General features: G+C 38.0%; 4 protein-coding genes across 4 annotated transcripts; 2 read left to right on the forward strand and 2 right to left on the reverse strand.

The window, feature by feature from the left end:
* Positions 1 to 3,091: 3,091 nt before the first annotated feature.
* On the reverse strand, positions 3,092 to 5,773 carry LOC147274558 (snurportin-1 protein). Its single transcript, XM_086227741.1, has 7 exons — positions 5,398 to 5,773; positions 5,124 to 5,310; positions 4,781 to 5,031; positions 4,376 to 4,490; positions 4,137 to 4,229; positions 3,627 to 3,770; positions 3,092 to 3,496 (listed from the first exon to the last, which is right to left on the reverse strand). The coding sequence occupies exons 1-7, from the start codon at positions 5,739 to 5,741 to the stop codon at positions 3,380 to 3,382; spliced, it is 1,251 nt and encodes a 416-aa protein (XP_086083867.1). The 5' UTR covers positions 5,742 to 5,773; the 3' UTR covers positions 3,092 to 3,379.
* Positions 5,774 to 6,941: 1,168 nt separating this feature from the next.
* On the forward strand, positions 6,942 to 9,478 carry LOC147274559 (uncharacterized). Its single transcript, XM_086228021.1, has 6 exons — positions 6,942 to 7,228; positions 7,346 to 7,516; positions 7,622 to 7,711; positions 7,876 to 7,995; positions 8,090 to 8,163; positions 8,943 to 9,478. The coding sequence occupies exons 1-5, from the start codon at positions 7,055 to 7,057 to the stop codon at positions 8,135 to 8,137; spliced, it is 603 nt and encodes a 200-aa protein (XP_086084147.1). The 5' UTR covers positions 6,942 to 7,054; the 3' UTR covers positions 8,138 to 8,163; positions 8,943 to 9,478.
* Positions 9,479 to 12,714: 3,236 nt separating this feature from the next.
* EXO70F1 (exocyst subunit exo70 family protein F1) lies at positions 12,715 to 16,281 on the forward strand. The gene is made up of 2 exons (XM_086228478.1): positions 12,715 to 14,920; positions 15,501 to 16,281. Exon 1 carries the CDS (start codon positions 12,956 to 12,958, stop codon positions 14,897 to 14,899), a length of 1,944 nt encoding a protein of 647 aa, XP_086084604.1. The 5' UTR covers positions 12,715 to 12,955; the 3' UTR covers positions 14,900 to 14,920; positions 15,501 to 16,281.
* Positions 16,282 to 17,601: 1,320 nt separating this feature from the next.
* KING1 (SNF1-related protein kinase regulatory subunit gamma 1) lies at positions 17,602 to 21,443 on the reverse strand. Its single transcript, XM_086257245.1, has 6 exons — positions 21,227 to 21,443; positions 20,404 to 20,576; positions 19,822 to 20,016; positions 19,467 to 19,742; positions 18,854 to 19,017; positions 17,602 to 18,768 (listed from the first exon to the last, which is right to left on the reverse strand). The coding sequence occupies exons 1-6, from the start codon at positions 21,402 to 21,404 to the stop codon at positions 18,471 to 18,473; spliced, it is 1,284 nt and encodes a 427-aa protein (XP_086113371.1). The 5' UTR covers positions 21,405 to 21,443; the 3' UTR covers positions 17,602 to 18,470.
* Between the last annotated feature and the right edge of the window lie 2,171 nt (positions 21,444 to 23,614).

Raw genomic sequence — 23,614 nt, forward strand, 5'->3', positions numbered from 1 at the left:
CATCATGTACTTAAACCGCTCCAAAAATATTCATATTACAATATATATATATGAACAAATTACTTTTTTTTCATGGATTAAACCACCCATGTCAACATGATGAGTTGATAACTTGATATCCATCGCACAATTTGGGGTTGTTGCACAAGAAACAGAGCAAAACCAACAGGTGCATTAGACTTGCTATGCAATGTAAATTATACAATGTAAATTAGAGGAAATTACAGATTTAGTACACTTATTCTATACTTAGTTCAATTTTGGTCCACAATTTTTTTTAAGTTCTGTTTTGGTCCACTAATTGTTCCACTTGTTCAATAAAGGTCCAGATTTATTTTCTCAAATTTAGCCTGCCTTTTACCCTATCAAATATCACCCAAATTCAGCAAACATATACTTATTTAAAAGCTATGCATCTCTTCTTTACAACCATATAAAAATCATTTGAATTAGAGTTATAAAACTCAAGATAATTGACCCCAAAGTAGGGTACCCGAAACTGCCAATTTTTCAAATTTCACCCAATCACAATTCTCTTAGATTATAATACTTCAAATTGGTTCCTATGACTAAGAAATGATGAAATATAACTTATACTTCAACTATAATTGAAGAAAACACAACCCAAAGGATTTAAAGTCACAAATCTGGACCTTTATTGAACAAGTGAAACAATTAGTGGACCAAAACAGAACTTAAAAAAAATCGTGGACCAAAATTGAACTAGGTATAAAATAAGTGGACCAAATCTGTAATTTCCTCATGTAAATTAATAATCGGAATCGTTCATTTTTTAATTATTTAATTATGTAACTATGATAAAATAAACAGACGGTTTTGGTAGCAATTTGATTCACCGTTTATTTATTTGACAACGATTACATGAACAATGATTTCCGATTTAGTTGATTTTTTTTTTCTGATATGATATTCAAATAATTATCTAAAAAATAAATGGTTTCGATCATGAAAACATTGTGAAATGAGAATAATAATAAAAAAGGTCGGTGAAGAAGGTGGATAACATTCCCTTATAAAATTACACAAACAAGGCCGAATGTATAGGCCCATTGGGCTAAGAAGTTGTCTTGTCTTTTGGGCTTTGGGCCCCATCTAACAAAAAATAACGATGATAACAATATCTCTTGATGGTAACAAGAAGAGAAGAGGATTCCAAACTAACCCTTTTGGTTTTTTCGTGTGTGTTTAAGACTGAAGAGGATGTACAAACCTTTTTCAGTAGAGAAGAAAAGAGACCACTGGATCTAAATAAAGCTCTAAGCAACAAGTAAAAGTTTCTCCCTCTGTCTCCTTGTTCTTATTTATTTTCGTTATGTATAATAAACTTTAGCTGTTAACGTACCGCTAATTAGGTTATTGGGCATATATAGCAATTGGCTTTTGGTCCATTGTTGATTTGTTGCTGGTTTGGTCTGGTTGCAAACTTGAGAGTCAGATTCAGTGGCCACCAAAAGAAGAAGATACAGTAGAATATCCCAGTCATCATTCCTTTAAAGCAGTACCGGCCTCCAATCATATATTCATCAATTTTGATGATCTGCCTGATGCTGCATTGGTTGAAATCCTTTCTCGACTTCCCTGCATGAAAATTGTTTTTCAATGCAAGTGTGTGTGCAAGCGTTGGTGCACTCTCATCTCTTCTACTTATTATATTTGCCGCTTTCTACTTCTCCAAAGTCATGATGATCATATATATAATATCTACCTTGGTAAATCGTAAGGGTGAGGAATTCCTTACTAGAATGTCGTCGTCGTCATCCAAGCCGCTAATGCCGTTGTTAAAAGACTTATGAGTTTCTACGATTTGAAACAAGAGCCAGTTGTGGTAGGCACATGTAATGACTTGGTTTTGTGCTGTGCAAGTGAGTTTTATCAACGTAATTACTACATCTGCAAATGCAATCCACATACAATCCAATGGGTTGCTCTTCCTCCACCACCTCATGTCTACCAATACACACGCGTGGTGGGATTAATTCCTCTGTGATCGGAAAGCACATATCATTCAGGTTAATGCCAGAGTATAGGTGCAAGGTTGTGAGAATTCCTCCTTATGATGTGGAATTTGCAAATAATCCCTTTGAATTAGACTGCATTAGACTTCGTATGCAACTTGTACATTCAAAACCACAGATCATGCTGGGGTAATCTGTCTACACAGAGTGGAGACAAAATTCTATGTTTAAGGGGCCGAAAGGTAAATGTTTAATTCTCACCAATATCTCACCAAACAATTTCAATTGTGTCTAAAAGTATTTTTTACTTTACCACTTTCTATTATTAAAAAAAATATAAAATTGGTAAGTTGTGTACATATATATATATATTAAATCTTCATATAATTAGTATGAATAGTATGATACATTCTTTGAATGACACTACACCTAAAATATATTCATAAAAATTTTGTGACTTCATATAGCTATTTACAATTAAAGTTTTTTTATTATGAGCATGTTAAAAAAATAATTGGTGAAATACAATGTTTTACACAAGGAATTATTGTGTTTAACTATAACACCACGTGACATAATGACGTGGTGTTATCAATCTACTTAAATCATCACACGTGTACAATAATTAATTTTTAAAATTCTAAATCCTAATAAATACCCTTAAAATCATACATGTGTTATAGTCTAAATGAATTAATAATATCATGTCATCATGTCACATGATGTTATGATCATATACAATAATTTTTCGTTTTACAAAATTGTTGCACTAATCATTATTATCATCAACTATCTTTGACTCTTTGTGTAATACATAGTTCTTAAATATTAATTTTTTTGTTTGATTTAATAGAGAGTTTTATTTAAGAAATTGAGCTTGAGAGCCTGAGAGGTATGGTTCTTAAAACAAAGGAAACTACAAAAATAAATTATCAATGGTTGTAGTTTTTTACAAGTATAAATGTGGGGAAAAAATTACATACAAAAAGTTGGGCTAAGAATAGTATACAAATAATTGGGTTAAGATAAACCCAAATAACAGAAAAAAAAAAAAAAAAAACAATATGATCAATTAAATGCAAAAAAAATAAAATAATAATAATAAAAAACTCATATGACTAATAAGTTAATAACCATAAAGAATAAATATCCAAATGATGATGTAAGGTTTGACTTAGGTGGCATTTCATTTAATTGTAATGTTCACAAAAATAATAGATTAGAAGAGAAAAAAAACGTAATTACAAACAACAAATATGCTCAACACATTGGTATGCTAGAACTTATATTAAATTTTTCTTTTTTCAAAAGTTTGCAGGGGTCATGGCCCTCTTAGTCCCTTCTACGCTCCGGTTCCGCCTCTTCGTCTGCAGTGAGCTTTGCCTTCCATCACTACCAAGTTATCAACTCCCCATCATCTCAACATCAGGTCTGTTTCCTTCATCATCTGATGAGTTGATTGATGCCACCAGATCATCAATTTTTAGGGGAGATCCCCGAACCATATTCTGAAACATAATCTGCAAGGTTATATTCCAAAGAGATTATCAGTATCAGAAACGATTTAAACAATTTTTTACCAGGCTAATTTTTAATATCAAGAACGAGTGATTTCCACCAACAATTGTGGATGTATATATTTCTACAAACCTTGGAGTAACTATCTGCAAAAGCACGTGCTCGGTTGGACTTGCCAAGATAATGTAAATCAGCCTTCTCAAGCTTCCCATCCACAACACTCAATCCTCCATCACCAATAGCAAAACGAAGCAGACATCCAGAATGCAACCCAGACTGCACATAAAACAAAGTCAAAATATAAAGACAAATGACATACACAAAGTGAGGAAAGAGAAAACAAAAATGTTTAACATGTCCAGGCAAACACATTGAGGGTCAAGAACAACTCAGTGGTGCCAGCCATCCAGTGGGTCTGGTCAGGTCCCAAAGTGGGTTTACCAGTGGCCTGAGGTAGATTCACACTTTCATCAGGACACCAAGGCCAAGGGCCACTTTGGTAAAAAGCCCCACCACACGATTTGCCTGACTCACTACCACTTACTAGTTACAGATATACATGTCAGTCAATCAGTTGAAGGAAAAAATTTCTACATTATACAATATACAGGCATTTCCTTGAAAGATTTAAATAAGGCAAACCTTTTGTATGAAGTCCACATCTAAGCAACCAAATACAACAGGAGGATCATCTGATGTAGTCACTTTTCCATCATCTTGCAGCTCCAAAACTACCTGATCATATGGAATGAGAGAGAGAGAGAGTCGATCACAATGTACATCTAACTATTACCATATATGTTGTACAAGAGTGTCCAACCAACAAATAGAACAAATGTAACAAGGCTTCACAGTTGATAAGACATGCAATGACAAAATACCTGTTGATGGCTTGGGACCTGTCCTTTACTATCTGTGTCAATAACATATTGACTACAATTCTCATCCTTCCAAACTAAAGCCAACGGTGTATTTCCCGGTTGATAGTGCGCATTCCTTCGCAGGAAAAAAAAACAACAACAATTTTACATATCATACACTAAAGAAGGTTCAATAAGAGAAACTCTGCAAAGTTCAATTAAACAATAAACAATGATAGTGAGCCTCATTCTGTCATCTTCCCCCAATTGAAATAGAAATTCATAGATTTCAAACCCTGGGAACAATCAACTTCAAACCCCCAAGGCATCACAGTTTCGATCAAAACACATAACCGAGAATCATAAACCAGCCTTGTCAACAAACTCATAACACAAAATTTGACTAGTATCAGAAACTTTGCTTACTTGTTATAAAACAATAGACCATCCTTTACATAAGGCACTGCTCCAGCATACGCTGCAGATAGACCATTCAGATCACAGGTATGTACATCAACCCAGCTAAACCGATACTTATGATAATGCGAGGGAGGCTCGCAAGCTCCGGTCTCAGCGAGCTTAGCTTTCAACCAGTAAAACCGAAACTCGGACGTGCAATCGTAATAAGAGATACCCGTCCAGCACACCATGTCAATCACATAGTAAGTCTGGTCCATCTGCATTCATGTCACAACCAGCTTGACATTTTAACAAACGCTTAGAGCGCAATAGAAGTAAATGATCAAAGCTAGTAGCAAATTTTACTTACCTCGTGAAATATGCAGTCTAGTATAGAATATGATTGAGCGGGACCCGACCCGCCTCTGATCTTCGCCCCATTTGGCAGAGCTGATGGGAAACGGTGCAGAACGGTGCCGTTTCGTTGCCTGCTGATTGTCGTTCCGTCCGACGAAACGACGAAGCATCGTCTCCCAGCTGGCCTCGCAAACACATACCTATACTTAACACAAATACAAACCCAATTAAAAAATAGTAATTATAATTTAATTAAAAGTTAAAATTTTGAGAGTGAAAAGTTGAACCAGTCGTGGGGCAAGTGATGAGGGACGTCGATCATCCACTCGGGGAGCATGAGCTGCCTGGCGAACCACTTCCGGGCCTCCGAGCCTCTGAGCTTGGCAGCGTTGCGAATATCGAACTCGGAGTCGGAGTCTTTGGAAGAGGATCCGGGTTCGGGTTCGGGTTCGGGTTCGGAGGGATGTTCGTCGGGAGGGAGGGAGAAAAGGGTGGAAGCCAAGCGGCGCGCGTGTTGCTCGTCGTGGCGGCCTTGTTTTTGGCGCTGCAGCGTCAGCTCTCTCCGCCTCTGCTGGTCTGAGAGCGCTGGCCTCTTGTACGGACGGCGGAGATCGGACGGCGCCATTTGCATGTCGTCTGAAATTCAATGGAATTTTTTGGATGAGTTTTACGCCGTTATGGTTATGGAATTGGCGTCCTTTCCACATTTTAAAAAGGAATAATTACACAAAGACCCCTCAAATTATGATAGGTTTTACACTTTATCTCACCAATTAGTTTTTGTGACACTTTACCTCACACATTATTTTTCTTCCAAGTTCCAACACAAATCCTCATTTCGTCAAATAAGTTATAAATTCCGTCTATTATGCGTACTTGACACCTATTAGGCTATTAGTAGCCACTTTTTTGACAAAATTTGTAATTTCTTTGACAAAACCAGTTTTGTGTCATTATGTGTGACAGAAAAATATAACCACAAAAATAGTTGGTAGTAGGGGTGTGATTTGGATTGGAAAATCCGAATCCGACTGATTTCAATTCGAAAATTTTCAATTTTGAAACGTCCAAATTAAATCAGAAATCTGAAAATGCCGAATTTTTGAAAATTTTGAAAAAAATTGGATTGGAATTGGAATGTATCTGTAAATTCTGATCCGAAATTTTTCAAAGGTATTCCGATTTGATATTTTCGAAATTATGCCAATTTATTTCGTATTTATATTAATATTATATCATTTATTTAGTTTTTTACTATATGTTTCATTAATTTGTTATTTGTTTCAAACACACACATACATATATATTAAAAAAAAATAACTAATACTATTAATATAAACATATGTATATTATAAATATATGTGTATCATAATAACATAAATGCTAACAAAAGCACCGACATTTTTTGTATGTGTAATTACTAATTTTTTTTTTGTTTTTACTAATAACAAAAAACAACGTGAAGATTCTCCGATTTTTTATCTGAAAATTTCAAATTTTTATCCGAAAATGTGATATTCTGAAAAAATCCAAAAATTCTAAGAAATCCGAAAATTCGGAATTGGAATGAGATGTTAAAATTCTAATTTTTTGGAATATAAATTTCATTCCGAAATTTTTTAAATTGGAATTAGAACACCCTATTTCCGATCTGATCCGTCCGAAACACACCCCTAGTTGGTAGGGTAAAATGCAAAATGGGTCATAATTTTGGAGGGTGTTTCTGTAATACTCCCTTTTAAGCCCGGAAATACAATTATCAAAATAACAGTAGCCTAACTGCAATATGCCAATATCAGCGTAAAATTACCCAAAACGTCATCGTCTAAGTGCTCCTCTTCCATAGAAAAGAACTAGAAGCAACCGCTTCACAGAGTCACAGACCTTTGCTAGGGCGCGAAAACCCGCCAAGAGGAGCTCACCAATTTCTGAACTTGACAAGCTATGGAGCACACGCTATGGGGCCACTTACCGCTACTGGTTCGGTCCAATTCGAAGGAGTCGGTGGAGTACATTCTTCAGGCCCTTTGGAGGACCCGAAAGACCGGTCTCGACCCGGCCGATCGAGACATTATCCGAGATATGCTCCAGCTCCAGAACGAGTCGGAGCTCGACCCAGTACACCTCTCTCACTGCTTCTTGTTCTCAGTTTTCAATTTTTATGGATTTTAGCTCTATTTATCGGGAATTTGTTGCTGAATTTGTAGTTTTATTATGTCTTTGTTTTCTGGGCAGCTTCTGGTATGCCTTCGCATGTTGATACGCAGAAGCGTTTACGAGAACATTAACAGGGATGAGATTCAGAAACTGTTTCCCAGTGAGGTCTTGCCTGAGTTACAGAGACTGTTGACGCTTTTGCTGCAGAAGTTTCAAAGAGAATGGCGGGAAGATGCACTCAAGGACCAGGTTACAGTTTCAGATTGTTACTACATTTTTATGTAAACGTTTTGATTTACTGGGTAGGACATTAGGCAGTTTGACATTTATTTGTGGGCTCAATGTTAAAAATAGGGTGCTTTGCCACGGTTAAAGGCAATGACATGGGACATGACGAACCCCAATACCGAATTCACCGACCCCATGGCTGTTATCAACTTGAAGGTACTGAAACTGACATTATGATTCTGAGTAGGCATTAGAAAAGGCACTTCTTGATTGTGAATGTACTGTAGCATTAGCATAGTGAAAATGCATAATGCAAAGAACTGTCAAAGTGGTCAAGATGTCATTTTTATTTGCTTATTCATGTAACTGCTCTTCTGCAGCTCCTAAATGATTCACAGTCTCCCTTAAAAGAATCGGAAGTGAAGTTTGAATTAGCTAAAGATACTCTAGAAACAATGCTGAGTTCCATGTATTGCATAAGAGACCAGTTGTCTAACATGGTAAGCATCAGTTTTGTAATTTTCCTTTTCATATGGTACAAAATGCATACATTTTGCTCTTTGGGAATCTAACCGCACCTTTTGATCTTCTCAGGGTGAGACATCAAATGACCATCTATCTCAAGATGCAAATATATTGTAGATAACCTATATGCCTCGGATAGAATGGTATGGCTTGGTTCTTGGTTCAAATATGTCTCGGATATACAGTTTTGGCGACTAAACCTGACTGGATTAATTGAAAGATGTGAACTTTTTATGTTTTTGTGTTTTGTCTGTTGGCAGTCCAATCTTAGCATCTGTGGCTCAAGGTTTTTACTTCACCATGCCCCAAACTTAAGAGTCAGTCAGGGTTTTAAATGCATTTACAACTCGGAGTTCTTTTGCAAGTTGTAGTTTCAATATGTTAAATTTCAAGAAAAACCTGTTAGTTAATTCCGGTTTGTTTGGCTGGTTTTAATGTAGACTGTGATGTCACATGTCACAATGATGAAAACACATAAAAATACATTTATTTAAATCACACCTTCAGGAAATGCTTGTAATTGTGTCTTGTTCTGATCTAGACATGGTTTGCTCAAATATCTGCCCTAACCAACTTTTGGGAGCTATAGTATTGAAAACATTCAATTTGAGGAAAGAAGAGAAAAAATACCTAAAATGTGGGGTTTAGGCACTATGTGGTTTTGCATTTATTAGAAAAGGAGTAAACGTAAAGCAAGCAAGCAAAACAGAAACAGGGAATACTGGCAGGGAACCACAAATGCATGTCAGATTTGGCTCATTTAAGTTGCTTTGTAACTAGTGGACTCATCGAATTAATCCTGCCATATTTGTTGTCTTAAAACTTGATAGAAGAGAACTTTTGTGCAGCAATACCATGGACCAAGTATTGCTTTGCTTGTATATTGTTAGTATAGCTTCTAACTCTGGTTATTGTAATGCAGACTGATATAGATGGAACTTTATGCCGGTTAAGAAAGTGTGGTGCATCCCAAATGCAGCAGGGACTGGCAAATATTTTGTGTTCCCTAATCCTCAGCTTTGATGAAATATTGTTTTGTGTCAAGGGCTAAGGATGTCTTTTACACCCCCCCAAAAAAAAAAAAAGCAAAACCTTGGTGCAATTGTAAAATTGATGTCTGATTTTTATATGATTTATCAATTTTGACACAAATAATGTTGATATGACCAGGAGATGCTTACCCTTTTCACTTCCTAGATGTTTCCAATGTTTGTTACTACTTACAACTGGCAGAGAGAGTAGTTCCTAGAACCAATCCTTGTGGTTTGGCTAAAGTTTTTATGTCATCGAATTTGTGCCATCTAAAAGGTTGCCAAAATTGACTTGTTTGTTTGAACTTTCGATGACATGCATTTTGGACGAGAAAATTTCTGTTTTAGGCTTTGTCTGATGCAATTCACTTTTGGTGGGAGCCTAAATTCCAGGGGGCAAGTAAGCCCTTAGTGCAGATAGGAAACCTTTCTGGTTGATTTTATGACACCTTTTCTAGTCTCCTTTTAACACTGAAATGTAATGGGAACATCATTCATATGAAAATGACAAATAACGGGAAAAATCATTGTTGATTTTTTCTATTTTTAATGTCATCGATAGTTTTAGACTTTTAGTGATGACTCATGCTCCATGCTTCTGTTTTCTAAGTTTTACACTGTTCCGTGTGAAACTGAAACCTTTGCTGCACCAATTAAAACTTAGTCCTGAAAAAACAAAAAATGTCAGAGACATCAAAGGCCAAGTTTAGTAAGACAATCAGATTAGTGAGATGATGAAAATAAATCATAATTGGTGGATAGATTAAGACATTTAAGCTAAAAAGTCCCGCATCCAAACTTGAGGCTTAGAATATTAGGTGCCCATTTTTTGAGATATTTGTGAGATAGTTTATTGGTTATTAATTTTCTTTGATTATAACGTATGGATGTGAAATTAGAACTAATACACATGGATTATAATATAATATGGATATTATAAAGAGATTGATGTCAACTTGCAGCAGATTGATTGGGTAACCACCAAGAAGATTTTGAGGAATCAAGTCTCACTTTGTGTGTGCATGTGTTGAACCGATCACCACCTAAGTGGACTCCTCTAACAAATGTTTATGCAGATTGAATGACTTTTATGTTAGCTTAAGATATATTGTTGGTCAATTTTTTAAAATTTAAATTTCTAGAGTTTAGTACTTATTTAATTCGGTATGAGAGTTCTGGTTTTTTGTGGTTTTTAACTTGATACTTTCAATCCCAATTCCCCATTTATTATTGTAGAATGTTGTTATATACTTATATGTTAGCTCGATATGCATTGTTGGTCCATTTTCAACGACTAAAAATTTTGAAATTTAGTAATTGTCTATCATTCTAAAGACCTAAGCATGGATTTATGAAGTGGTAAAAAAAAACATGGATTTATCATTTATGAATGGGAGATCTAACGTGTTAGGTGAGGGGAGGTGGATAATTTTGAGCCCCTGCCCCTTTAAGATATTTAAAATTAAAAAAAAATTATAATTGGGGTTCTAGACTTCTAGTTTTCCTTTTTCTTTTTTCTGGTCAACTAATGGGAGTTCTAGTTGACAATCACAAAAGTCACAATCGTGACAATCCAAAGTGCAACCTCTCGACGAATATTTGTTGGCTTCATTCAGCATAAAAAAGAGGATGCTATCATGCTGACGTGGTTAGAATCATTCACAATTTTGCAAAATAAATAAAATAATTAATATCTTAATTAGATGGGACGGATTGTAAACTCCACCATTTTACGGCCATGAATTCAATCACTCTATGCTCATCTGGTCTTTGGTTCAATCCAACTTTTTCAACTTATAAGTTAGGCTTATTTGCACATTTAGCACTTGATTTTAAGGTTTTGTCTCAATTTACCCTCTTATATTTTTTTGTCTCACATAACCCTTTGAAATTTTATGTTGTGTCTCACTTTGCCCGATTCCATCAACTCTGTTCACACCACAGTTAAAAATGCTGACGTGGAAGGGTAATCTTGTCATTTCAGCCGTAAAATATTTTTAAAACAATATTTAAATTAATAAAATAATAAAATTTTAAATTAAAATAATATTTTTAAAATAAAACCTTTAAAATTCAATTAAATTTAAAATTAAAAAAAAAAAAACCAAACCCCTCCCTCCCCACCCACCCACTGTGCATGCCAGCCCCTTCTCTTCCCACCATTCCTGCCACCCCCTCCTTCTCCCCACTCGGCCCTTCCCCCACCTAGCCCTCCCCGTCCACCACCCCAACCCAGCCCCATCCACCCCACCTACCTAGCTCCCTTCCTCCCCGCCTACCTATCCCCATCCACCCCCCAACCCAACCCCGCCTCACCCCACCTCTACCCACTGCCCCAACTCCTCCCCGCCCAACCAAGCTCTGTACCACCCAGCCCCACCCCGCCCAGCTTCACCCTTCCCTGATCCTTCCCACACAGCCCAGCCCCACCCCTAACCAGCCCTTCCCCCAACTCTTCCCTCGCCCCGCCCCTCCCAACCTCACCCTGGCCTGATTGGCCCTGCCCTCGCTCTGCCCTGATCCTCCCTACCCCGCCCTTACTCTACCCCGCCCAGCCCCAACTCGACCCACCCCCCAGGCCCTGCCCCGCCCTCCACCGCACCCAGCCTCAGCCACAGCCCCGCCCAGCCCCATTGCACCCCCTACCCCCAGCCCCGTTGCAGCCCCACCCAGGAACAACCTCCCTGCCCCTTTATCTTCTTCCTTACCCAGCATCAGCCCCCCTCCCCGGTTCTCTCCCCCCAACCCAGCCCACCCAGCCCCTCCCCCTCCCTCGCCCCACCCCCTTTCCCCCCCCCCCCAACCCCACCTCAAACTCACCCCACACAATCCAGAAATTTCTTTTTTCTTTAATTACAATTTTTTATTTAATTAAATTTCAGTTTTTATATTTTTAATTAAAAAAAATTGAGAGGGTTGCCAACATGGCATATTGGGTCCCACAAATTACTACATGGCACAAACATAGCAAAGATTGGTCCTCTGTGGCTGAAAAGACGAAATTATCCCGCCACGTCAGCATTTTTAACGTTGGTATAGATAGAGTTGACGGAATTGGGCAATGTGAGACATGACATAAAAGTTTAAGGGGTTATGTGAGACAAAAAAAATGTAGGGGTAAATTGAGATAAAACCTTAAACCTAGGTGCCAAATGTGCAAATAAGCCTATAAGTTATAACCAACTTTTGAGTTTTACAATCTATTTCAAACCAGCATGAAGTTAAAAAAAATAAATTAAAAAATGGTGGAGAAAATTAAAATATAAATTTATTTTTTTATGGAAGTTAAAATATACATCTATGCACAATTTGTGTGTTTAGTATTATTTTAAAAAGCTCCTTGCATGGATAGATAATTGCATATATAATAAGAGTGTGAACGCATTAATATTTGTAAGAAACATTCATGTTAAATTATTTAAAAATTGATTGGTCAAAAAAAAAATTATTTAAAAATTGGATTAAGGAAAACGAGGGGAGGAAAATAAGGAGATAGAAGGGGTAGAGTTTTCCTTAAGAGGCCCAACCCAATTGGCCCAATTCTATTGGTGGAAGAAGTAAACCGCAGGGAACATGAGTGCACCGCATAACACCCGAACAGTCCCAGTCAAGTTCAAAGCACGATAAGGAGGAGTTCCCGTAATTCACTCTCAGACTCTCTTATATTCTTTGTCTACACCAGAGCAGCCGGCCAAACCAAGACATCGTTTTAGTGCAGTCCGAAAGTGACAACTGACAACCCCTAACCAAACACCACCCAATCGCCAACTCCTCCGCCACCAAATGATTTCCGGTGCTACTATCCCGGCTTCTTCCGAATCCTAGTACTCCCTTATCCTTGCTCCCAAACACCACCTCTCGTTGCCCCTCTCAGAAACCCTAGGAACCAAAAAGCTCCCCCCAAATGACCACCACGACCACCAGCATCGCCGGTGGTGGCGAGGACCGAGTCCTGGCCACGGCCCAGCAGATCGTGAAGAGCCTCAACACGCCCAAGGAGGTCCGCGAGGACATGCTCTTGATCTTCTCCAGCTTCGACAACCGTCTATCGAACATCACCGATTTGATCAACGGCGACGATTCGAAGGCCGAGGAAGACCGGTTCGAGGCCGCCGAGAAGGTGATTTTTCGGTGGGAGTCCAATTCCGAAGCTCTGAGACACTCGGTCCCTTGGGAGGAGACGCCTGACGAGGCGGCCGAGTATTTGTCTGCCATCGATGAGATCCTCGGCCTCATGGAGGGCCTCGCGGTCCGGTCCGATAACGAAATTGTGGACCGGGCAGAGAACGCGATCCAAATCGCGATGTCGCGGCTCGAGGACGAGTTCCGCCACATTTTGATCCGAAACACGATCCCGCTCGACTCGGACCGCCTCTACGGCTCGATCCGGCGGGTCTCGCTCTCGTTCGCGTCGAACGACGGAGAAATCGACGATGAGTTTGAGAGTTTCGGCGAGGAGGACCGCGAGGCTGGAAGGTTTCACGAGCGCGGCGGCAGCTTGGGCGACGACGTGTTCGTCGATTTGATACACCCCGACGCCGTGGTTGAGCTGAAGGAGATCGCCGAGCGTATGGTTCGGTCCGGGTACGAAAAGGAGTGTTTTCAGGTGTATAGCACTGTCCGGCGCGATGCCTTGGACGAGTGCTTGGTGATTCTCGGCGTTGAGAAGCTGAGCATTGAGGAGGTACAGAAGGTTGAGTGGAAGAGTTTGGATGAGAAAATGAAGAAGTGGATACAAGCAGTGAAAATCGGAGTTAGGGTTTTGTTAACTGGCGAAAAGAGGCTCTGTGATCAGATTTTCGAGGGGACCGATGAGACTAGGGAGATTTGTTTCAATGAGACCACCAAAGGGTGTGTTATGCAGCTATTGAATTTCGGAGAGGCGGTGGCCATTGGGAAAAGGTCGCCGGAGAAGTTGTTTAGGATACTCGACATGTATGACGCCATGGCCGATGTTGTGCCTGACTTGGAACAAATGATTTCGGATGAGTTTGTGCTTGATGAGGCCAAGGGAGTGTTGCGTGGACTCGGTGATGCTGCCAGAGGGACCTTTGCAGAGTTTGAGAATGCGGTTCAGAATGAGGCCAGTAAGAAACCAATGCTAAGTGGGGAGATTCACCCGCTTACCCGGTACGTCATGAATTATGTGAGATTGTTGGTTGATTATAGTGAAACTCTCAACTCGCTTTTAGATGTCGATAATTATAAATTACTGGGGTTGCCAAATGATGATTTGGGAATAGAAAGCATGTCTCCGGTAGCACAGAGGTTGTTGTTGTTGATAACCAATTTGGAATCCAATCTTGAGGAGAAGTCTAGAGTTTATGATGATGGGGCATTGCAGTCTGTATTTATGATGAATAATATTCTCTACATAGTTCAGAAAGTGAAAGATTCTGAGCTTAGAAAGCTCTTGGGAGATCAATGGGTTCGCAAGCGCCGTGGCCAGGTACGCCAGTATGCTACTGGCTATCTTAGAGCTGCTTGGAGCAAGGTCCTGTCTTGTTTGAAAGATGAAGGAATTGGTGGGAGCACGAGTAATGCTTCAAAGCTGGCTTTGAAGGAAAGGTTTAAGAATTTCAATGCAAACTTTGAAGATACCTATAGGATTCAGACAGCTTGGAAGGTCCCCGATGCTCAACTCCGGGAAGAGCTTCGGATATCTATATCGGAGAAGGTTATTCCAGCTTACCGGTCCTTTATGGGGAGGTTCGGGAGTCAGCTAGAGAATGGAAGGCATGCTGGGAAATATATAAAGTACACTCCGGATGATTTGGAGGGCTATCTGCTGGATTTTTTTGAAGGGACACCTTGTGTACTGCACCATCTGAGAAGAAAGAGTACATAGGATACAGGGCCCTTGTAACAGGTAAGCCCTCTGCTTTTATGAAGGATTAGTTGGAAGTTGGAACAGAGTTCTAAATGTTAAAAAAGGAAAAAAAAAATGTAGCTTGATGATGATACCTATTTATTTTGCTGGTGTTAATGTTATAAACACAGGTTTTTGTGAAAGCTATTCTCCAACCCCTCTCTATCTACTGTAATAATTTTTGTACATGTTCTGTAGACTTTAGTTTTTGGTATGCTTGGGTTTTCTCATGGTTCATGTACTTTATTGCCATGAATTGCCAGCGACTTTTGTATGTTATCTGCTTGCGGAGAAGAACTAAAACCATCACTGTAAATTTTTAAATGTGATATACACACTGATTCAGAAACATATATTATTGTTTTAATTTACTTCTTCCTTCTAAACACAAGTGGCATTTGAGTTGTTAAATTGAGTGAAGATGTAGACATCATGTCTATAAGATTTCACATGAATATTGGCTACCTATTTTGCATCTGAACTGTCAATTACAGGATGGAAAAGAATATAGATGTGCATAAAAACTGAGAATTGAGAAATTGCTGCCATTGGCTGATGATTTGAATGTTTTTCTTTGAAGTGTCATCAATCTTTCAAACCTTATTTTTCTAAGGAAAAGAAAAGGGTTTAAGGGGCAAGAAGCAACTTTCAAGTGGATGGTCTGGGTTTCTGCAATTTCCTTATCTTCTTTTAATGGTCTTCTGGAATTGTGCAAAAGACACTGTTGTGAATTATTCATCACTTGATTCACTTCTATATTTCCAAGATTGATCCTTGAGGCAATGGCTTGGATAAAATTTTTTTAGAGCTCCTGAGATTGTTTTTCAACTGGTATTGCTGGAATTATTACATCCTAGAAAGAGCATTGTTTGCGAGGGAAGTTTGTGAAGTTCGCTAGCTGATGACTATTTGCTTTGAGAAATAATGAATGTATTTACAGATTTAATATTTAGTTACAATTTGCAGTAGGCTGTCCACATCATATAAATCAAAGTGCCAGAAAATGGACCCTAGAGAACTTAGGTGGGAAACTCTTTCGTCGATATTCTGGCTAGAGTTAGAACTGATTTGTAATTGTAACAAAATAATGAAGATAGCCATTGGGGTTTTATATCCTTATAAATGACATGAAAAAGTACTAGGCATGTTTGCAGAGAGGAAAAAAGGTACTAGGCATGCTTTGGGAGAGGCCTTGTGAGTTGTGTCTTTTATAGCTTGTAATCAAGTATTGTGCAGGATTTAATTTTTGTCTAGACAGTTATGAGAGACTGTCTACATGAATTTTGAAATGTAATAGAAGATTGTAGAAGGATGCAACCCATCGATGGATGAAGTGGAAAATCTTTTGAGAATGTTATGTGATTAACAATATGACTGAGATTTTTGTATGGACAATGACTGTATAATTTGTTATAGAATCAAAATGTTATGAGGTTGAGATACATGAGTGGTACTGAAAGTAGGATACTTTAGAGATGAATGCATTTGTGAGAAGCATAACTAGTTGAAGATGTGACAATCAACGTGAACCTAAATGCTTATTGAAATTTAAGAATTAATAATAAAACCATACCTATTTTTTTGTGTTAGTAGCTGGGAGTAATAATGTATACAGATGATATTTGAGTGGAGGGTTTTCAAGCTTTTGCCATTCAATGACTGGCAGGTGGCAAGAATCGGTTAATGGAAAACTCATAGATCTGTGTTGGATGTGTATTTTGCTTTCTCGTTTTCACCTTTGGCATTTATAAAATATTTAACATGTTATGTTGTCAGACGGAAAGTTTGAACTAGGCACATCTAATGGATGATTCAGATTGATTGTTTGGTAAAAGAAAATTTCAAGTTAAGCATTAGATAGTAGATGATCACTAATAAATGGGAAGCTTCTTTGCAACTTCTGTGTCTAGTACTTAAGCAAGGACTCTCTCTCTCTCTCTCGGAAAAGTTGGAATGAAAGCATGAGAAATATGTTAGTACTCGTGTGTTTTAACGTTTTTAAACCAAAATGAAGTGGAAATAAACAAACATGGAACATATGATAATGCTTTAGAGTTGATCCCTCAATTATTTAGTTAGGTTGCTAATGAGAAAGATGTTTCGATAACCAGCAAGACAAAAGACTGTTGACAGTTCCCAACTGATTGGAGCAGCGAACCCCACTTTGTGTGATGCAAGTGCAATCATAAACGTGCCATGTCTGCTGCTGTAGCTTATTGTAGCAGCAAATGGACCTCTCCAATAGGCTTTGTATTTTGTCTCTAATAATTAGCCACCGGCCTCTTGCAGTTCGGTTATCAGTTATAAACTTGTACTAACATATTATCCTAATGTCGGTAAAACCCACCAACTTCAATTTTCTGGCTGTTCAACCATGAAGCTGTAACAGATTGTTGGACCACTAGTGGTCCCAGTCAGAAGCAAACAAGTGTGTGTGCTTCTATATGCAACCATCGCCCAAAAAAAAAAGTTTGAAAATTCCAATTTTACCCATAAAAGGCCCATAATGCATTGATAATTACATAAATTTTCTTTTTCTTTTGAATATATTAAAAAAAAAATCATTTCCTCCATCTCAAATGAGTCCTCTATCTCACATGAGAGCAGCTTCGGAACTTCAAAGCTCTTATCTGAGATAGGGATTTGCAACCTCTTTAAAATGAGGCCGACAAAGTCGTTAGCCAACCGGCCAGCCATGACTGAATTTCTTGGAAACTTGGAATGGTCCTGCAATCAAAGGCCAATAAGTCCCACAGCAAATCCGAACCCCTTTAAGATATTTTACTCGAAAGTCTTGGAACAAATACAAAACTTGGTAAATGGCAACTTTGCAGTAAACCTTCCCCAGTTCCCCTTGGAATAATGTGGCGTGAAGAAAGGCCAAAAGCTAGTGCTTTGCATTGGCTTGAGAGGAACTGTGACTTGAGTTAGATGCAGCATAGAGAATTGTTGGCTTCTTGCTTGAAATGAGGAAACTCGTCTGCGCGCAATCCCTAAGCAATTAGAAAAGTTGCCTTCTTTGCTTGGAAAGAGAGAAAGGTCGATGCCAACTCTATCTCCCAAAACCTTCAAAACAAACTTTCTCCATCAAGTAAAACTTCTATGTCACGGGTATATAGATAGACCCTTTGTATATGTTTCTCTCATCACATTTAAATCACATAATGTGAAAGAGACACAGTATACCGGTTACAGAAGGAAACAAATTCCCTCCCCAACACAACATCCCTATCAAGATATTCCCATTACCAATCGAATAGAGAGGCAGAAAGTTACATACATTGGCAAAAGGCCAAGCTTATTGGAATAAGTTCCTAATTTATTAGATTGTTTCTGCAAAAAAGCTCACATGGAGCTTGTGGATACAGCAAATTTACAAAAGTTAAAACTCAGTCAAACTGAAGAACACTAATTACAGAGGACTTGCCTATGTGACAACTCATGCAACAAACCACCATAGGACAAGGGCAGAGATCATTACAGAGAAGAGGAACAAAAAAGGGTCAATCATTGGGGAAAAGATCAGAATGTTTATTCTTGATACCTCATCTTAAACCCTGCTGTTTTGGGGCAGTGGTAGAACACCATCAAAGAAGTCACCAAAGTAGCCGCGGGGCTCATGAACTAGCCTTGAGATAATGTCTCTGAGCGTAATGACTCCTTCCAGATTCCCATCATCATCCACAACGTAGACGCGGTGGATCTTCTCGGAGTCCAGCATCAGAATTACTTCTTTAATTGTATGATCCTTTTTGCATGTAACCATGCCACTCAACATTGGGTAGACTTCATGATGCTTCTCTAGATGGCTCCTAACAGCCGTCAGAAAATTCTTTGCCGTGATAGATCTGTCATAACATGTCAAATGAGTGTCATAGGATTGCATTGCAACCAAAACTTCTTTTGAATAATTCTGAACATTTCAATACGAACCTGTAATCATGGTAGATTTCTGGTGCAGTAAGCAAGAACTGAACATCTCTTAAGCTTATGTTACCTACTGCCCTGCTACCACCATTTTCAATCACTGGTACCCCTCCAATCTTCTTTTTCCTCATCAACTTAAATGCTTGCAGCACCGGTTCATCCTCGTACACCTGCAACAGAATATTAAGCATTTTGAAAATCTGACAACATGTAAACCTTATAAAGAAACCATTGTGCTTGAAAGGGAAAATTCTAATGGATCATGATTAACTACCGGAAACAAATTGAGGATAGAAGCACTTGCAAAAAATTACAAGAACTTCGATTTCTAAAGGATCATTCTTTCTAGTGTTCCCCAGACTTATTAAATTCTCTAACTATATATATCATCTAGGGCTCAGTTGTCACAGGCCAAGCAGTACATAGCAGATTACCAACCAATTATGGATGACTATGCAACTTAAGTTCTCTGACTCCCAGTAAATGACAGTATTCTACAATCCTTCACCTTTAATGCATTGTTGAATAATTAAGACCTTAAGTTAAGCAATATGGATGACTATGCATGTTCAAAACCCCAAATCCATTGAAAGAACTGATAATTGAGAAAAGTATGCACCTTGACAATACAATTAGGAGTCATCATGGGAAGACCAAGTTCAGATAGTTTCTTGGTTCCCCAGCTTTCAAACCACTGAAGTCCAGCACATTCCGCTAACATGTGAATCACGGCAGATTGTGTGACAATATTATCAATGTTTCCTTCACCCAGATCAACTACAGGAACGCTCTTCATTTTGTACTTTGAGAGCAGCAAGAGCATGGTCAAAAAGGAGTTGGATTTCTGCAAAGCAAGAAATGGAGCCCAACGGAATGACCCTGAGATATCTCGAACCTGTATGCTCAAAAGTTAATACATATTATAGGAATGAAGAGTAAGGCTCATGTTGTTGAAGATGTCAATAGTATATGACCTGTGTGTTCTTGTAAAACTCAGAAGAAGTCAAAGCCTCAAAAAAACTTCCTGAAGTTGTTGTAGCTGGATCAGAGCCCAAATCTAATAATCCTGCAACATCAAGCCCTTTCAGTCCATTAGCTGCTGCCGCCATAGCAGTTGCACTAGATGGACTACTTGGACTCATCGGCGTACTCGGAGATGGAGGTTCTGACTGTCAAGATTAACATAAATATCATGTTTTCAATTTCTCCACAGGTAATATACAAAACTCAATAGTAGCCTGATTGTAAAACTATGAATTTATCGTCACATCATGAGATATAATGCATTTATAATAATAAATTTTTCTCCATCGCAGGATGAGTGTTTTCACTGATCCATCAGTACTCACATCCCACAATTCGCAACACTCATCCTACATTGGAGAAACCCCCTTATAACATGGGAAATGTATAAATTTCAAAAAGTACCAAGATGATAGAGTTTACAAAAGAAATAGAAATTTCCCCTTCTTTTCCTACAAGAAGCTTTGTGTAAGAGATTTCTGACCCACTTCTACTTTCAAGTTTCAAAGCAAAGGGTTAGTTAGCTTGCTAACCTGATGCAGAATCCACACAACAATTCCAGCAAACTCAACAATGCCAATGTATCTGTCGATCCAACTAGCATCCACAGGCGCATCGACATCCACCACTGGTGCACTAAGAATTTTATGTTGGGACAGTATTCGAACAGCATCGGCTAAACTGGTGTCTGAATTTATCTCAATCACTGTATATGACAAACTTAAATTAATCCAAGAAACAATAAATACACACAATATCAATTATTAAGGCAATAATACACAACAATGTAAACCATTTGAATCATATTTCATTAAACCCAGATAATTTCCATGAGAAACAAAATGATTTTAATTTTCAACCCAAAATATAGTCTTCCACTATCTACAAAATTTCCTTTCATCAAATTCCAACACAACTGATTCATCTTAGGCAGTTTATAGTTACTTCTTCTTCTTCTTATAACATTAAAACAAGGTTAAAAGTAGCTAGATAATACATACTTTTCAGTTTTCATTCCCTCAATCTTCTAGGAACCCAATCTCAATAGTCCTCTACATACATCAACAAATTCTTATTAACTAATCATTTGATCATCGCCATATCCACTTATACCACAAATTCAGACAAGCTTCACAAATTGTGACAATATAACATACCAAATACCAATATATATTAGACTTTTTGATCTAGACAAGATTCACAAAAACATATCTTATCAAAATCTGAACAAGACAACCTCACAACATAAGATACCACATATATAACATGTAAGATATTTGATAAAAAAAACATTACTTTGTATAAGTACATATGCAGAGCATCAGAAGATATATATATATATATATATCTATATACCTTGATTAGAAGGAGCTGGAGGGAAGGCAGAGACAGGGACGCTCTCAAAACAAGCATTGAGCTTTTCAGTTGGACTCAGCTGTGGCTCTTGCACGTCCCACAGATCCTCTACTTGCATCCCCAGCTTTGCTTCTGGACTCCTCGGACTCTCGTTCTCCCCCGTCGCCGGCACACCCATTTTCTCTCTCTGCAACTCTCTCTCTCTCTCTCTCTCTCTCTCTCTCTCTCTCTCTCTCTCTCTATGTTACTCAGAAGCTGACAAGCTTAGGATGACACACTGGACATTATTTAACTACAAAAACTGAAAACCACGCCAAATACGACAAAACTAACAAATATAGTAACACATCACTGCCCTTCTCGTACACGAACAATCTGAACCGTTGGATTTTAATACTTTTAGCGACAAGGACTGTTTTGGACACGTAGAGGGCTGCAATACGGACACTTGAGTCAATAATTGGGGTACTGTGCGAACGCTTATCCGGTTTTGCTTGATAATTTTAAGGGATGTTCTTATCCGCTTTTTACTGCTGGCCACACTGGTGGGCGACTCTATCTTGCGCCGGAGCGCGCTTTGAGGGATGGGTGCTGACGTGGACGTTATGGGGGATGACACGTGGTTGCTGTTTACTCGATTGTAGCTTGTTCGTTCATGCACTTGAGGCGTTGACGGTCGCTAGTGTAATCAGTCGGCGAGGCCGCGATATTACCAAAAGAGGCAAAGAAACAGTGGGCAATTGGTATGGGCCGGGTTGAGTTACACAATGGCAGGCCCATTATTGACCTTATAGTGGGACTAGATAATGGCTGGCCCATTGTCACAACAATAGCCCAATACGTTGGCCAGCCCCGTTCATCATTTGTGTAAGAGTGCTTGATCAGTGAGTTTTATTATGTTATTTTAGGTCATTATGCACTCTTTCAAGGTGGCTGCTTCTAGGCAGATCTTCTGCCGCAATGCACGGGATTTCTCGCTAAATTGTCTATCAACACGTCATCCATATATGAAAGTAGCTTGACACTTAACTCGTTCGACACTGCTTTTCAAAAGCGCTTCTGGTTAATAGTGTTTTTTGTTGGAAGCAATTATGTTCAAAAGCACATATAAATTATTATAAAAATTCAAAATGCTTCCTCTATAAGTATCTCAAAAAACCATTAAAAGTACTTTTATAACTCAAATTTTTTTTTTCTTTTTTGCTAAAACGCTATCAAAAGTTCTTTTATTAATATGAAAGCACTTTTGACAGTTCTTAAAGCAATGTCAAACAAGCCTTTAAAAGGAACATGACCCGCACCGATTCAACTTGGCCAATAGATAATCTTGAATAACATACTATTATGAAGATATTTTGTAGGAATCCACTCTAATGTTTGATCTCCAATTTGAACCTAACAATAGCTCTTAAAAAATAAAAACAATATGTTTTAAAGCATAATTGTCCAGTTGGAAGGGCCATAGAATTGCTCCATGCACCCAAATTCAATCCCCTTTTCCAAAATTAAAAAATAAAAAATAAATTGCTTCCTAAGTAGAAAAAAAAAACATAATTGTGAGTACCAAATTACCACCATTTAATTTGTTTGTTAGCTGCTCTTATTGAATTGAATCTAAAACGCTCACAGATACTTAAGTCTTTGTCGTTACACTCACAAAATCTAATTACATTTACATCCCCTGAGGTTTATCGTCTTTTCACATACACCCTTTGGGGTTTCAATAATTACACATACACCTCCTGAGGTTTTAAAACTGTTATATATAACCCCCTATAGTGAGACGAAAATGATGAGAAATTATGCAAAAAAATATGCTGAGGGATTAAATAGCTTAATAAGATTATTCAAGGTGTAAGGTTCAACCTGAATACAAATATTTTTATTTATTTATTTATTTATTTATTTCTTTTGTAGGGGGTTATATGCAACAGTTTTAAAACCTCATGGATATATGTGTAATTATTGAAACCCTATGGAGTATATGCGAAAAGACAATAAATCTCAAGGAATGTAAGTGTAATTAACTCAAATTTTTCCTCACAGAATATCTATTATTTATTGTTTGTCAGGGAAATACTCTAAAGATGAAATACAAAAAAAAAAAAACCATAACAGTCAAACCCTAGAAATTAGAGAAAATGAAAAAAGCCATCTCTAAATCTCTAATCCGCTAAAAGGCTATCAATAATTAGTGCATTGATCGAGGAAGAAGGGAGATATAACAACCAATCTAGTCCTCTTCGCAAGCAAATTAACTAAATCGGGAAAGTATCTATTTTAAAATAAACATTATAGATTTTTAAAAACTTTATATTGAAACATAGTCAAATGACTCAAATATGACTTTGACATTATCATCATAAAAAAAATATAAAATAAAAGTAG

The sequence above is a fragment of the Dryas octopetala genome, chromosome 9, assembly GCF_963921425.1.
Source record: "Dryas octopetala chromosome 9, drDryOcto1.1, whole genome shotgun sequence".
In the NCBI taxonomy this organism is placed as follows: domain Eukaryota; kingdom Viridiplantae; phylum Streptophyta; class Magnoliopsida; order Rosales; family Rosaceae; genus Dryas; species Dryas octopetala.

Bases quoted from the DNA above. Each gene is read 5' to 3' on its own strand.
- EXO70F1 (XM_086228478.1), top strand. From the start codon at position 12,956: ATGACCACCACGACCACCAGCATCGCCGGTGGTGGCGAGGACCGAGTC.
- LOC147274558 (XM_086227741.1), bottom strand. From the start codon at position 5,741: ATGCAAATGGCGCCGTCCGATCTCCGCCGTCCGTACAAGAGGCCAGCG. The intron at 4,491-4,780 runs GTAAGCAAAGTT...TTTCCTGCGAAG, and splicing joins GGTCTATTGTTTTATAACAA to GAATGCGCACTATCAACCGG. The intron at 3,771-4,136 runs GTTTGCCTTATT...TTTTATGTGCAG, and splicing joins ATGTGGACTTCATACAAAAG to TCTGGGTTGCATTCTGGATG.
- KING1 (XM_086257245.1), bottom strand. From the start codon at position 21,404: ATGGGTGTGCCGGCGACGGGGGAGAACGAGAGTCCGAGGAGTCCAGAA. The intron at 19,018-19,466 runs GTGCATACTTTT...ATTCTGTTGCAG, and splicing joins CTCCTAATTGTATTGTCAAG to GTGTACGAGGATGAACCGGT. The intron at 18,769-18,853 runs GTTCGTATTGAA...ATGTTATGACAG, and splicing joins GAAATCTACCATGATTACAG to ATCTATCACGGCAAAGAATT.
- LOC147274559 (XM_086228021.1), top strand. From the start codon at position 7,055: ATGGAGCACACGCTATGGGGCCACTTACCGCTACTGGTTCGGTCCAAT. The intron at 7,229-7,345 runs GTACACCTCTCT...TTTTCTGGGCAG, and splicing joins ACGAGTCGGAGCTCGACCCA to CTTCTGGTATGCCTTCGCAT. The intron at 7,996-8,089 runs GTAAGCATCAGT...TGATCTTCTCAG, and splicing joins GAGACCAGTTGTCTAACATG to GGTGAGACATCAAATGACCA.